Genomic DNA, 13,356 nt, shown 5'->3' with positions numbered 1-13,356 from the left:
TATGTCCCCCCAGACCTTTGCATCTGTAATTTCGTCCTTGAGCAGTCACTATCTGTCAGAGCCCTTCAAGAAATGCTGGCCAGCACAGGGGATAATGCTAGTGAAGGGGTAAGTAAATTTACCTCAAAGAACATGAAATCTGAATATAGATTTTCCTCATTTTTTTCCTTGTCCAGGATTTTCTAGAAGAGGGTCCTGATGTCACAGTTTTCTTGCGACATTATAGCGCCACTACTGTATTCATATTAATTTCTCTTTGACAGTGAGGAGCTGGTGCAACTGTCTTTTGAATATTTGCAATCCACAAATCCAGAAATATCATTAATTTGATTGCTTTGACCCCAGTACTCCAATTTCAGCTGAATCGAGCTGAATTGAACTTTGATTCTCTTACAAAGTGAGCGTGATAAAACTCTATGGCTTTATTTATTCTACACCCTAATGGTTTTTCCTGCACTTCAGCTCTTTAACTGGCACATATTATTGCACAGATGAGAAAGATGGAGATCTGTCACCTCTGATCTTGCACTGTCAACCTTTGCATACATGGTTTTCAGACTTATTAATACTGATCTTTTGTTTTCCACTACATAAAAAAATGATGATTTTTTATTTTTGCAATTACATTGCATTCTATAAAACATAGGCTTAGGAAATCAAAAGATTGATTTAAACATTTCTAGTATTCCTAAGAAATTACATAATTTTTAATATTTCCAAAATATTCACCCCAAACCTCAGCTGAAAGATTTAATCTGAGGTTAATAAAGATATATGAATATTTTATTTGGGATTGGAAGTAGAGGAAATGTCTGGTGAAAATGATCACACTCTTGCTTAAGGAGCAATAGACAATAAAAAAGACAATGTAATCTGTTGTGCTGTATTTATTTTGAAAGTATCTTTTCCTGCATTTATTTTGAAGTTAGGTACAATCCGTTGGGGAAACTGCAGTAGGAATACAGCAGTTCATTCTAATAGCAAGGCTGAAATAAAAAGTGGTTTGTTTTTCATATTAAATTTAGATTGGAACAGAGTTCTGCTGTTAGTTTTAGATTTTTCTACAGGAAGAATATATCTTATTCAATTTGGAGGTTTTGTTTTTTTGGTTTGGTTGTGTTGTTTTCTTCTTTTGTTTTTTTTTAGTAAGTCAGCCTTAAAGTTACAAGCCATTCACTTAAAAAAACTCTCAGTAATAAAATAGCACGAATTGTTTCATTGCTTGTTGTCAGTATTCATATATTTGTTGCAAACTGAATACTGAAGACATGTAATTTTCTTCTGATGACCTGTTTGTAATTACAGTTGACTTTGCCGTTAAGACTTTCCTTTTTCATTAAAATAAAGAAAGTTTTAATGTATAAAAAACTTATTATATTCACTGCTACATGTTTTTCCAGTTTTCTTCACCAAACAGAGAAGTTCCTGCAGGATTAAAACCTTCTTTTTACGAATGACATATTTTGAAGAAGCTTGGTGGTAGTTTAACTTATGTGTGGTTCACAGCGTGTAAAACCATTTGCCTACAGATGTATAACCATTATTTGAGTTCTTAGAGTATCCTTTAATTATCTTTGTCCCTTCCAAATGAATCCAAGGATGAGAACTGACCTTAAATACCATCCAAAAGGAACTCAAAAGACAAGTGTTAAATCCTCTAAAGGAAGCAAATGGTTGCCACTCCCTGATCTTGTCATAGTTTTACATATTCAAAATTAACAACTGTACTTGGTTGAAACTATGGATGCAGTTCCTTTAATGAATCTGAAACATGTTTAAAATTAACATTAGCAAGTAGATATTCCTAGTATACCCTTAAACTGTTCTGGGCAGTAGGTATGCTATTTTCTCTTTCAGATTTCAGTTTCTGTATGTATATATACATATTTATGTTGTCATTTTTTTTAATGCCTGCGTGAAGTTTATAAGAAAGGTAAGTAGTATCTTATTTAACTTAAAATATGTTTTTGCAAATGCTGTGTTTTACTAAATCATAATGAAAATTAGGTAACAATAAAAGCCTTTGACAAAAAAACCCCATTTGCTCCTTTGGCAGATATTTGGCTATTGCTGTAGCAACTTCATTATTATGATTTTTTCCTCACTGTGTACATTTCATAATCTGTTGCAATATTTGCACTTATTCTTTGAACTGTCATAGCTCTTCATGTTGTTGCATAGTTCTGATCATGGTCCATGATCAGTGGAGTTCTGACTTTGTCCATCCTGTTCTGCAGGCAGCCCAAGGGGGTGGCCACAGGACCCTGCTGTATGGCCATGCTATACTACTTCGACATTCGTTCAGTGAAATGGTAAGTGAGGGAGCACTTGCACTGAATGAATAGCATGAATAATAAATGTATTTTTACCAAAATAAATACCACGTAAATTTGGAATTTTTTCCAACCTATTGTCTGCACTAGATGAAAAAGAAGTTAATAACTTATGGTGTCTTAACACAACAGGATTGTTCAGATTCTTTATCTAACTCAGAATCATAGTGGAAAAGCTCCTTTGGCCATGGATTATTGCTGTGTCCTTAAGGAATTCATTTTAATGATACTTCCACTAGCAAGTACTTCTACAGCTAGAATTTGTTGTGATATATGTTATTTTTTTCCCCATATTTTATGAGATAAGGTGTTCCATTTGACATCCCATAGTTCCCAGGGATTATGCCCACAAAGATGCTGTCTTCAGGCTGCCTTGTATAGATTTCATCGTACTATATTCTACAACTGGAAAATTTCAGCTGTTTTGAATCTTTGACCTACTAGGGTCCATGTAAATACACCTAATAGAAGGCTGAAGAATTGAGAAGTTAGGAAAATATTTCCCTTCCTTTTTCCTGTACTAGAAAATGCTACATTAATCTTCAAACTTCATTGCTTATGTTTATAAACCATAAAAATTGTAGTTGCCTTGATATACCTTAGTTGCAAGTATGATTACTGCCTTTTGGTATGTTTTTTAATGTTTTCATGAATCAAATTTGTTATGATAGGGCTGTAATTGGATGTTTTCCTGTTCCTATCTGATGAGCTATATGAAACTTCAGAAGGTAGAAGCTAAATTGCACAGCTGAAGTAGAAATGTGCTGCAGTGGAAAATAATTTAGATGTTTTAAGTTCAGGAAGAGCTTCTGTACAAATATCTTCATGTTTAACTAATTAAAAATATGATAGTAAGATGATGTAATGTGAATGTATTCATTTGGCATGTGTGTTAATGGATCCTGTCGGGTTTTTGTTTTCAATAACTTCACTGTTTTGCAGTATTTGACATGTTTAACATCATCGAGATCCCAGACAGATAAACTTGCCTTTGATGTGGGACTACGAGAAAATGCAGCAGGTATGGCAAGTTATTTTTGAAGGAAAATGAGTCACTCATTTCTGGTTTTAGAAGAGGCATTGAGTTTAATGTAACTGTAAGCTTATGAATGGGGTCCTTATGTTTTCATCAGGAATAAGATGACTGAAAGAAATGACTGTCAGTACTAATGACTTTCAGCAAATTAAATGACTTTGTGTAAGAATGTGAGAGAGTCTTGCAATTAAACTGACTTAACACAACTGCAATAAAATGAGGGATAATGGTCAAAGTAAAAAATTTCTGTCAAATAAAATAAATATGATGCATTTGCTTTGGTTTTGTGTTCTGACACTATGGAAAAGCCATATATTGGTGCATTCACAATATACATTGTAACCAAGAATCAAAAGAAGTTTGCAACTTGTAGTGCAGGAAACCAGAAAATGTGTAATGAGCACATTGCTAAAAGAGCTGGATAGAAATACACACATAAAATGGACAAAACAATAATGGGACGAAGTGGAAGAGATACAACACAAATGTGACATTACTAGAAAGATTTAAAATCTAATTAGTGTATTTCTGGGAGTACTGCCATTAACATTATTGCTGACAGAAATATAGTAAAAAAAATTCTGTGCTTCCATGAAAACACATATAAATTATGAGTTGCAACTGGGAGCTATATTACATGAGTGCAAAGGTAACTTAGCCATAAAGAGCCACAAATAGATTTACATGCTGCTGTGTGCATAGTGGTCATGGTTACTGAAAGTGATGAGTACTCCTCAGAGTGTAACAGGTGACTGTAGTACTCAGGCCCAGATGTATATCTCAAAGGGAAAATCTAAGTATCTGTATACACAACTCATTAATATAGAGCTTCAAATAAAGAAATACCAGTTGTGATAATATAAACCTGTGCTTTCTATTGCTTTTTCATTATTTTGAAAATAAAATCAAATAGACTAATTGATGATGGAGAGGCACTGGCAGTGTAGGTGTTAAAATTTTTGTAAATCATAATCTTTGAATCTTTCTTTTCAGGGGACTCTCTACAAAAGTTTCTCTTTTTAATGAGTGAAGTTTGTCTTTCATTTGTTTATAACCATACAGAAGATGTCTTTAGACAGATATTAGCAGCCTGTTATTTGGCTATCTTTGATGGTTGCCTTAGTTGGAGAACATTTTCTATAGGCACGTTGAGAAAAGGAATGTATGTCATAAAAGGAATATGTATGTTTAATCTCTAAGAAAATAGTTTCAGTGGAATCTGTTTTTATAATTTTATAGCTTTTTTCAGAATTATTGTACATTTTTCTGCATCTATCAATGAGGTTTTATAACAAGTATCTGTAGTTGTTTCATTGGTATTTGCTTAACTGTACATACTCAAGAAAACCCTTGTACACATAGGTAAGATTCAAAAAAGCAACACATAAAAAGAGTGCTTTGTTGCATTTCTGCACAGAGGGTTTTGGTAACTACTGCATGCCTGGAAAGCTCATAAACTGACTACCATAGAATCACTTCCCCTTGCCCTACTTCCTCACCTATGAAACTGTCCTAATGAATCAGTTTGAGCTGCAGGATGTATTCTTCATGTAGCAGAGGGAAAAGCCATTGGCTATTAAAAACTATTCCCTTTGAAGATTTAGCATTTTACATTTGTATGGATGTAACTAGTAATTTTGTTTTAAGGAGGTTTTACATGAAATATCTTAATCAATCAAACACATTTCTGTGCTTTGTCTGATTCTACCAAATTTGCCATTGCATTTTTTTTCCCCTTCGTATTGTCTGGTGAGAAATTTGAATTCAACTTGTTTTCTTCAAGGTCCTATCTTTCACACTCTGAAGAGTGTGAAATTGTGAAATGAATTAGGTAATCTTCCCAGAATCAGTGTGTGTGTGTGCAGAGTAACTTGGAACATTTAACATGTAGTGTTTAATGTGTAGGAAACGTTCTATGGTTGTCACCCTTAGGTTTGGCTATTTTGTAATCGTATGGTTTGTAGTGCTAGTCAAACTGCTTCCAGATCTGATATGCTACATGGTACAGAAGGTTGTGAATTAAATATGACCATTAAACAAAAGAAGACACAAAAGATGATATATAAGATGAAGGTAGCTGTCAGCAAGTTACTGGCAAGGAGAACCTCCAAGGGAGAGCAGTATTGAGCAGTATTTTGTAAACAGTGTCTTTGAAAGTACTTGAAAAGGGAAATATCAGATATGACAAAGATTGGTTGACAAAAAGTTTCAAGGAAAAACAAAAGGACTGAAAATCATTGAAAAGAGTAATGATGTGGTCTTATAAGGTGAATGTCCTGTAAGACCATTTTTATAATGATATTTCAATGTTGAATAAAGATATCCTTAGATCTCTTGGGAGTTGTCTGTTTTGTAGAACCTTGATTAGTGCCTCTGTCCTATAGGTGAGGCATGCTGGTGGACAATACACCCTGCTTCTAAGCAAAGGTCAGAAGGAGAAAAAGTTCGAATAGGTGATGACCTTATCCTGGTCAGTGTGTCCTCTGAAAGATACCTGGTAAGTTTGTTTCTTTAGGCAGCGGTCAAATGATGGGAAAATACAAAGTTCTGTGAGGATATGGCGAGATTGGTTGGGATTCTTATGAATTATTTTTTTCTGATCTAGGGAATAATGTCTGGTTGTAATGCATTTTATTTTTCCTCACAGAACGGGGTGCATGTGTGTGAGTCCCTCCTCCAAAACAAGACCGCTTCCATGCCTTTTTCCCAAATTTGAGAGTACTAATTCTAGAAGAATATTTATATGTTTACTTTATAATGCATTCTGGTTTGTTGATAAATTGATATACTAAATATTTTAGGTGTATAATTTTCACTCTTTCCTGTTACCATCGTCTTATTTCAGCATCTCTCCGTGTCAAATGGAAATATTCAGGTGGATGCCTCCTTTATGCAGACATTATGGAATGTACATCCTATATGCTCAGGAAGCAATATTACAGAAGGTTTGCGATTTTATTTATTTAGAATTGTATTTAAATTAGATTAATTTGTATGCTTTTGATAAAGACTGAAAATTAAAAAAACAATTCACCTTCAGAACATCAACCAAAAAGTTTAATGAAAATAAAGAAAAGGAGCTTAGGAGAGAAGAATACTTGAAGAGAAAGCAGGGAAACACAGATACATCAGTATCTGGATTCACTGAAGGAAAGCTAAATGAGTGCTGTAACTTCAGAATAACAAAAAAACTGCATGAGAAATGAAGACTCGGTTTAATTTGGGGGAGTAGGAGCTGCAGTATAAAGCCAGAAAACTTAGGTTTTTGCATACAATTTTCCTAAATTCTGTTCTCCAACTACAGATAAAGCAGAAGAGAGATAAAGGTACAGGCAAATGGAAAGCAGTTTTCTCAAAGTTCCTATTTCAGTCTCTTAGTTCTGTTTTTTAAGGGCATTTCCTCAATATCCTTTCTGGATGTTACAGCCATGCATCCTTATTGTCTTCTCTTATTCAGCCTAAATCAAAGGATTTCTTTCTAGAAATTTTACAGCACTTTATGGTCATGTTTGAAAAGCATCACCTTCTTCTGTGAAATGTCTTGTTCTGTACTGAAAATCTGATCCACGCAGTATCTCTGCTTATTTCAGTGCCATACTTTGTCATTAACATAGCAAACACTGTAGTTCACCTCTTCTGTTCTCTGTTCAAAGTATCAGCACTTGACATTCACAAATGACCTAAATGTTTTTAAGTCAGGATCATTTTGTATCCTTTGTTTGTAAAATTAATCATTTATTATATAATAATATACAATATCATAGGACAAAATGGAGCTCTAAGGGAACTGAGAGAAATACAGCACTTCCCTGGGATCAGCCATAGTAAGTCTTGATAGAAGATGACTACCCTGGAGTTAGACTTAATTTGGTAGTCTTACTTGAGCTATGGTTGGGCTCTTCTAGCCCCAAGTGGTTTAAATCAGCATCCCACAGTGTTTCTGTGCACTAGCCCATAAGGAACCTGTCTCAGTGTCTTAGGTTTTCATTTTAAGAGCATATGGGATATGGATTTTGCTTGTAATACTGTCTGATTGCTTTGACATGCTAGAGCTGGATATTTAAAAATGGCTTTCTGGGAACCTGCCCTTAAAGGTCATAAATAGAATAGGGGTCAACCCTGGAAAAGGCTGTGTTTTCTCAGGCTTCACAGGTAAAACAAAAACAAGCAAATGGAAAAACCATCCTACAGCAAAGTTTAAAACTTTTAACAGATGAAAAACATAATGAGCTATGCAGAGAGATCATGGAAGACCAGTGGTATATTTTAGATTTCCGTATCTGAAGGGATTTGGCAGCTAAACTTCCTGAGCTTACAGAATTACAGAGTCATTGAGGTGGAAAGGATCTGGTCCAATCTACTGTCCAAGATGATCCACCTGGAACAGTTTGCCTAGGAATATATCAAGACAGGTTTAGACTGTCTCCAGGGATGGAAACTCCACAATATGCCTGCGCAACCTGTGCCAGTGCTCAGGCACCTTCACAATGAAAAAGTGTTTCCTGATGTTCAAACAGACCCTGTCATGTTTCAGGGTGGGCTCATTGCCTCTGGTTCTGTCACTGGGCACAACTGAAGAGACCTTGATCCTATACTCTTTACATTGATAAGTTCCCCCCAGAGCCTCGCCTCTCCTCTCCTCTCCTCTCCTCTCCTCTCCTCTCCTCTCCTCTCCTCTCCTCACAGTCCCAGTTGTCTCAGCCTTTCCTCGTGTGTCACATATACTGATTTCTTAATCATCTCAGTGGCCTTCTGCTGTACTTGGAGCCCTTATACTGTGTAGCCCAGAATGGGTTGCATAATTCAAAATACTGTAATCAAAAAAAATTAGGTGTTGGGTAAGCAGAGAAGTAGGTTTTCTGTGTGTCAATCATTTTTTTTCTCAACTATTTAGGCTTTGGTTCAATTTTATATAGGTTCTCAGAATGGTTTATGTGAGAGGTGATCATATGTCAAAATATAGCAGTCTAGCTCAAGTGGAATGAACAGAGAGAGAGAGTGGGATTTCCTGAGTCTAAAACTGGATTGGGAATTAGACAATGCCCTTTTTGCGGTATTTGTAAAACTCCTGAGAAAACATAAATAACAGAAAAGTATATTTTTTCCACATTATGTCTTTGCTTTGACTTTTACATTAGTTGGCAGCAGGATTATTGTCAGTTACAATTTTCCTAAATTACAAATTTATATTGAATCAGCTGGATAATATGACAGTTTCCTTCTATACTTCCTCCTTAATGTGTGTTCTTTTAAAAGGCAATAATTTCACTTACAAGGTCAGAACAGTTTGGACTAGGGTGTGATGAATCATTCTTCTCCTACACCATCTTTGTCTTTTCTTTTTAATGTGAGGCAGAGTGCCTGGTTTTGACCTGTACTCTTTGTGTTAAATGGGTTGGAAAGCTAACTTCCATTAAACTTAATCTTCAGAGCTGCAAAGTGTTCTTCTGCCCTCAGTCTCCTGCTGCTGCTGTGCACTTTTGATTTTGACACAAATTATAAATGTCAGAACAAACTGATGAACTCATGAAACTATTTTATTTTGAGATCAATTAAACTGTATTAAGGGGGAGGAAACTATGGTATTACCTATTTGATTTGGCTTTTACCTAAAGCACTCAATTTTCAAAACAATAATTGTTTTTGTTGTTTTAAAGAAGTTTTTAATCTGCTTTATTGTCTCAGAATCCTAATTTGAGTTTTAAATGTTAAAAGTTTGCCTTTTTTGTTTTGTTTTTTCTTTTTTTTTTATTTTCAGAAGAAATAATTTTAAGTAAAAAAGATTATAAAATAGTATGTTGTCACATTAAATTTGTTCTTGTTTAGTTTCAGTTATGAGTGAAAATTTGGAAAACATATCTTATCTAGGTATTTTTAATTTTTTAAACTTTTATGAGGGTGTTATTTTCATAGTCAGTGTTTTAGCTAACGAGTAAATGAACTTCTTCTTCAGGATATCTTCTTGGTGGGCATGTAGTACGTTTTTTCCATGGCCATGATGAGTGCTTGACAATTCCATCTACAGATCAGAATGATTCACAGCACAAGTAAGTGATGGCGCATTTTTGTATTTCCTTCTTTCAAAAATGAAACAGATTGCAATTGAATTTGAGGTTAGGTAGAATAAACACTCTTTACAGCAGTTTTTAATTAGGCAGTGACATTGTACAAGAAATTGAGACAACTAAGCAGAAAATCAGTCATGAGTTCTTTCATAGTTGAATTTCAAGTAGTTGATTTCACTGAGATTTCATCCTGTTATGTTGCTTGTCCCTAGTGCATACTGCTGTAAGTAGAGGTAAGAAAGTGTTAGCAGGAGGATGGTAATGTGAAAAAAAAAAAAAATCCCTAAAAAATCTCTGTAAGTTTGGCCTCTAACAATGACTTTCATATTTTATATATTTTGCACTTTTTTTTGCAGGTTTTTAGCTTTCTCAAATTTGAGTAATATATTAGGAAAATCATGTCATATTAGACTAAACCACTTTTGTATTAAACCTATATCTACAGTTTTAATCTATTATATTGATTTATTATTAGAATTTTTCTGTATTTTTTGATTTTTTTGTTAATCAGAAGCAAAGCTAATAATTTTGCTATTTTAAAGCTGCTAGCTTTAAAAATCATATTTAAAAATTAAGTCCTTTATATCCATTGTGGCAAATAAGTTGTTCTTTAGGTAATTTGATACCACAAGTAACATTCAATTATGTCAGTAAACTTGTCAGCTCTAAATTTTCCATGTTTATGTTTCTGTGGAGTAAAAATGTCTCCAAATCTTAAAAAGAACCCAAAACCCAGAAAAGTTCACTTGGTGATTTTTTTATTGCTGTTTTCTTCATATGTGTAAAGAAAAAAAGTTTCGACTGTGTATGAGAAGGTACACACCTAGTATAAAAATACTGGCAATAGTATAAGGATCTAGATACTTTGTGTTGAACAAATGTTGTATTCAGGCTTATTTTGTAAAGGACCTGTTTTTGCAAGGTTAAAATAGACGCTGAGCTGTTTCAGTGTGTTCAGAAATGCTGGTTTTTGCTACTTCCGTTACTTATTTAGAAGTCAGATATAGCTAATAGCAAAACTAATTGTAGAGTCCTATTCACCAGTATGATGTTATTTCTTATACAGGGTTGATGTTTACTGTTACTGCATTAAGATTTGTTTCCATGTTTTTTTATGTTAAGTAAATAAAAGGGTAAAATTAAAATGTATATTCATCTGAATGAAATATATATATTTATAATCCTAAAATTGGAAAAAAAGTGAATGCTATATTGAACATTTTCAAATGTGTAATAGTGAGAGATGATTTGAAGTTGTCCTGTCTTTTGGATTTATGAACTGAATAACAGACATAAGGCCAAGTTTGTCTGGTGTCATAGTTGTAGGAGTCACATTTACATTGTCAAACAAAATGAAAATACAAAAAAACCCCAATTAGTAATAAGAACAGGAGAAAGAGATGTAGAAAATGTTTGTATTTATTTCCATTGTGTTTATTTCTCTTTATTTAATCAGTTCCATGCATTTCATCAGGAATGATGAAGAGAAATCTTATTTTTGAACATTTCTGCAGATGATGCTCTTTAACAATTCACACAGAGTCCATTCTCTAACAAGAATTCGAAGGTCTTTTGTAATAGGCCAAATGGAAATACTTGGGGTGGAGATATTGAGCATCAAAAAGGCTAGCTTGGCAAGAGAAAAAAGAGATGGATAGATGGAATCAAGTAGATGAAAAAAAAGTTATGTGGATGCTGTTGTGAAAAAGCAGCAATTCTTTTTTATGTGCAGCTTTGTTACTGAAGGAGCAGGTCACTAATGCTAGTCTGGTGTTGTATGTACAAAAAGCTGGAAAAATATTTTAAATTTTAAGATGTATTGGAATTAGAAGTATAAGAGGTGAACAGAGACTATATCTATGACTATATCAGTTGAACTGAACTGTATTTATGATACTGAAATATACCTACGATAGTCCTTTAGAGATAGAATGGCTGTGTTGGGCCAAGGAGAAATTAAGGAGGTCAGAGAGAGTGGGAATGAATACTTAGGTTTGAGCTTAGCTAGGATTTAGAGTCTGCCAAAAGTAAAATCAGTAAGGTCAGTGGGACCAAAGACATAGAATGAAAATGAAGAACTCCAGATAGTTATTTTGCATTCAGTATATTCATAGAATTATGTAACAACTCAGGTTGGAAGTGACCTTGAAAGATCAAATTCATGGAGTCTGGAAATGAAGATGAATTGACAGCTACGGGTTTTTTGGCTTATTTTTATTCTAGAGTACCAAAATATTTTCATGCAAGATAAGATGTATAGAGAATAATACTACCTTTACTATGAGGAATATGTATTCTTACTCTTCCGGTGGACTAACATTTCAAAATATTTGATATCCCATGTGTGCCATTAAATGTGACTCCTAAAGTAGAGGTGTAAATATAAGTCCAACGTCTTATAAAGCAGCTGGGTGCTGCCATGCCTCAGTATATTTCATGATTCTTCCAGGATTGTATTGGTGTTGCTCAAGAAAGACTCTTAAGTGTTCTCAGTAGAAGAAAAGGTTTAGAAATACTTGCTTAGATATGAAAACCACAACTTTCATTTTACAAGTTAATTTTCAGGTCTCATAGTTGCATAAGAACAATACTAAACAGCTTTTTAATTTTTTGCCTGCTAACTGTTGAAAATAGGAAAAGAATTTGACAATTTGAAAACCAGTTAAAATTCTGCATTTCAAAATGCTACTTTAGTTCAGCTATATAACAGCTAGATTGTGACATCTTTATGCATGCATTTGCAGTATTCAGTCAAGTTTGCCAGAGCAGGAAGGCAGATTTTAAATTCCCTTGCTGCACATTTTTTCAGACACTTAAGTACAATAGAAGGTCCAGCTTCTGTTCATGCTAGCATGAATTAGTCCTTCTCAGAGGAGTAACATGTAAAAAAGTTTTTCATCTTTTGGTAGGCATTCAGACCTTTCCTTTTATCCATTGTATTTCCTATACTCATTATAAATGAGAAAGTTTATACAAATTCTGGTGATTAGATGACAAGACATGAATGATTATTAAAACATTAAAAACTTCCTGTGAACAGGGCTAATCCACCATAGATTGTTTTTATTTGATTATTGAGTAGAATATTAGTTTCTGCACTAGAACACATTACTAACCCTCAGCCAATAGTTCAAGAAAACTAAATTATAGTAAAGCCTTAATCTTTTCACTTCCTGTTTTTTATTTCTCTGAATGTATTATCTGTTTTGTGAGGATTACAATTCAGAATTTTTTTTATCACCACCATTTTTGCCTTTTAATAAGAATCATAGAAGTAATTTTAGGAATGAAGTCTCTGACGTTGTGTTCATGTTGTTTTCATCTGAAAATGTTTACCTTTATTTTAAATAATGGTATGTATTTAAAACCATTAGTAATGTAGATTAATATCTTGGGAACTGTAGGAATTACATATATTTATGGCAGGTTAAATGACAGGAAAAGCTTCCCAGCCACTTTCAAGGCTAAGCTTTTTATCAGCTCCTGAGAGAGACTACCTTAATGGAAATAATCTAATTTACCTGGGACAATGGGATTGTTTATCATAGACTCACTGATGAGTAGGAATCTTCTGTCCATTCAATGACATTTGTTTACTGGGAGAAAAGTAGTGAATCATGTACAGTCTACAGAAAAGTAAGTTATAAATACTGTGTAAGCACAAATAAACACAAGAGGATGGTCGTCTTAATCTTTTCTGTAGGAAAGTGTTTTATGAAACTGGAGGAGCTGGCATTCGAGCAAGGTCGCTGTGGAGAGTAGAACCTCTCCGAATAAGGTACCTGTATTTTTAATTTTTTTCTTTTGTTAGCAGCTTTTATTATATTAATAGAAATTTGATTGTTACAGACTCTTAAGGCAGAATACATATTTGCCACGCATTATGGTATGTGTTAGTAGGCTCTCTGTTGATGACAAAAAG

General features: G+C 33.9%; 1 protein-coding gene across 14 annotated transcripts in view; it reads left to right on the top strand.

The window, feature by feature from the left end:
• RYR3 (ryanodine receptor 3) overlaps window positions 1-13,356 on the top strand; it is a 201,778-nt gene that overhangs the window by 51,503 nt on the left and 136,919 nt on the right. For all 14 annotated transcript variants that reach the window (XM_042047577.1, XM_042047585.1, XM_042047581.1 and 11 more), the window contains exons 3-10: window positions 1-108; window positions 1,922-1,933; window positions 2,238-2,312; window positions 3,276-3,354; window positions 5,754-5,866; window positions 6,215-6,314; window positions 9,323-9,416; window positions 13,138-13,212. In XM_042047577.1, coding sequence (XP_041903511.1) covers window positions 1-108; window positions 1,922-1,933; window positions 2,238-2,312; window positions 3,276-3,354; window positions 5,754-5,866; window positions 6,215-6,314; window positions 9,323-9,416; window positions 13,138-13,212 — 656 coding nt within the window. The remainder of the gene's footprint in view (window positions 109-1,921; window positions 1,934-2,237; window positions 2,313-3,275; window positions 3,355-5,753; window positions 5,867-6,214; window positions 6,315-9,322; window positions 9,417-13,137; window positions 13,213-13,356) is intronic.

This window comes from Corvus kubaryi, unplaced genomic scaffold, assembly GCF_017639235.1.
Source record: "Corvus kubaryi isolate FWS band 111438036 unplaced genomic scaffold, C.kubaryi_AGA036_p1.0 66, whole genome shotgun sequence".
NCBI classification, from domain to species: domain Eukaryota; kingdom Metazoa; phylum Chordata; class Aves; order Passeriformes; family Corvidae; genus Corvus; species Corvus kubaryi.
Note: the sequence above shows the minus strand (reverse complement) of the source record. Positions and strands in the feature narration are given on the sequence as shown.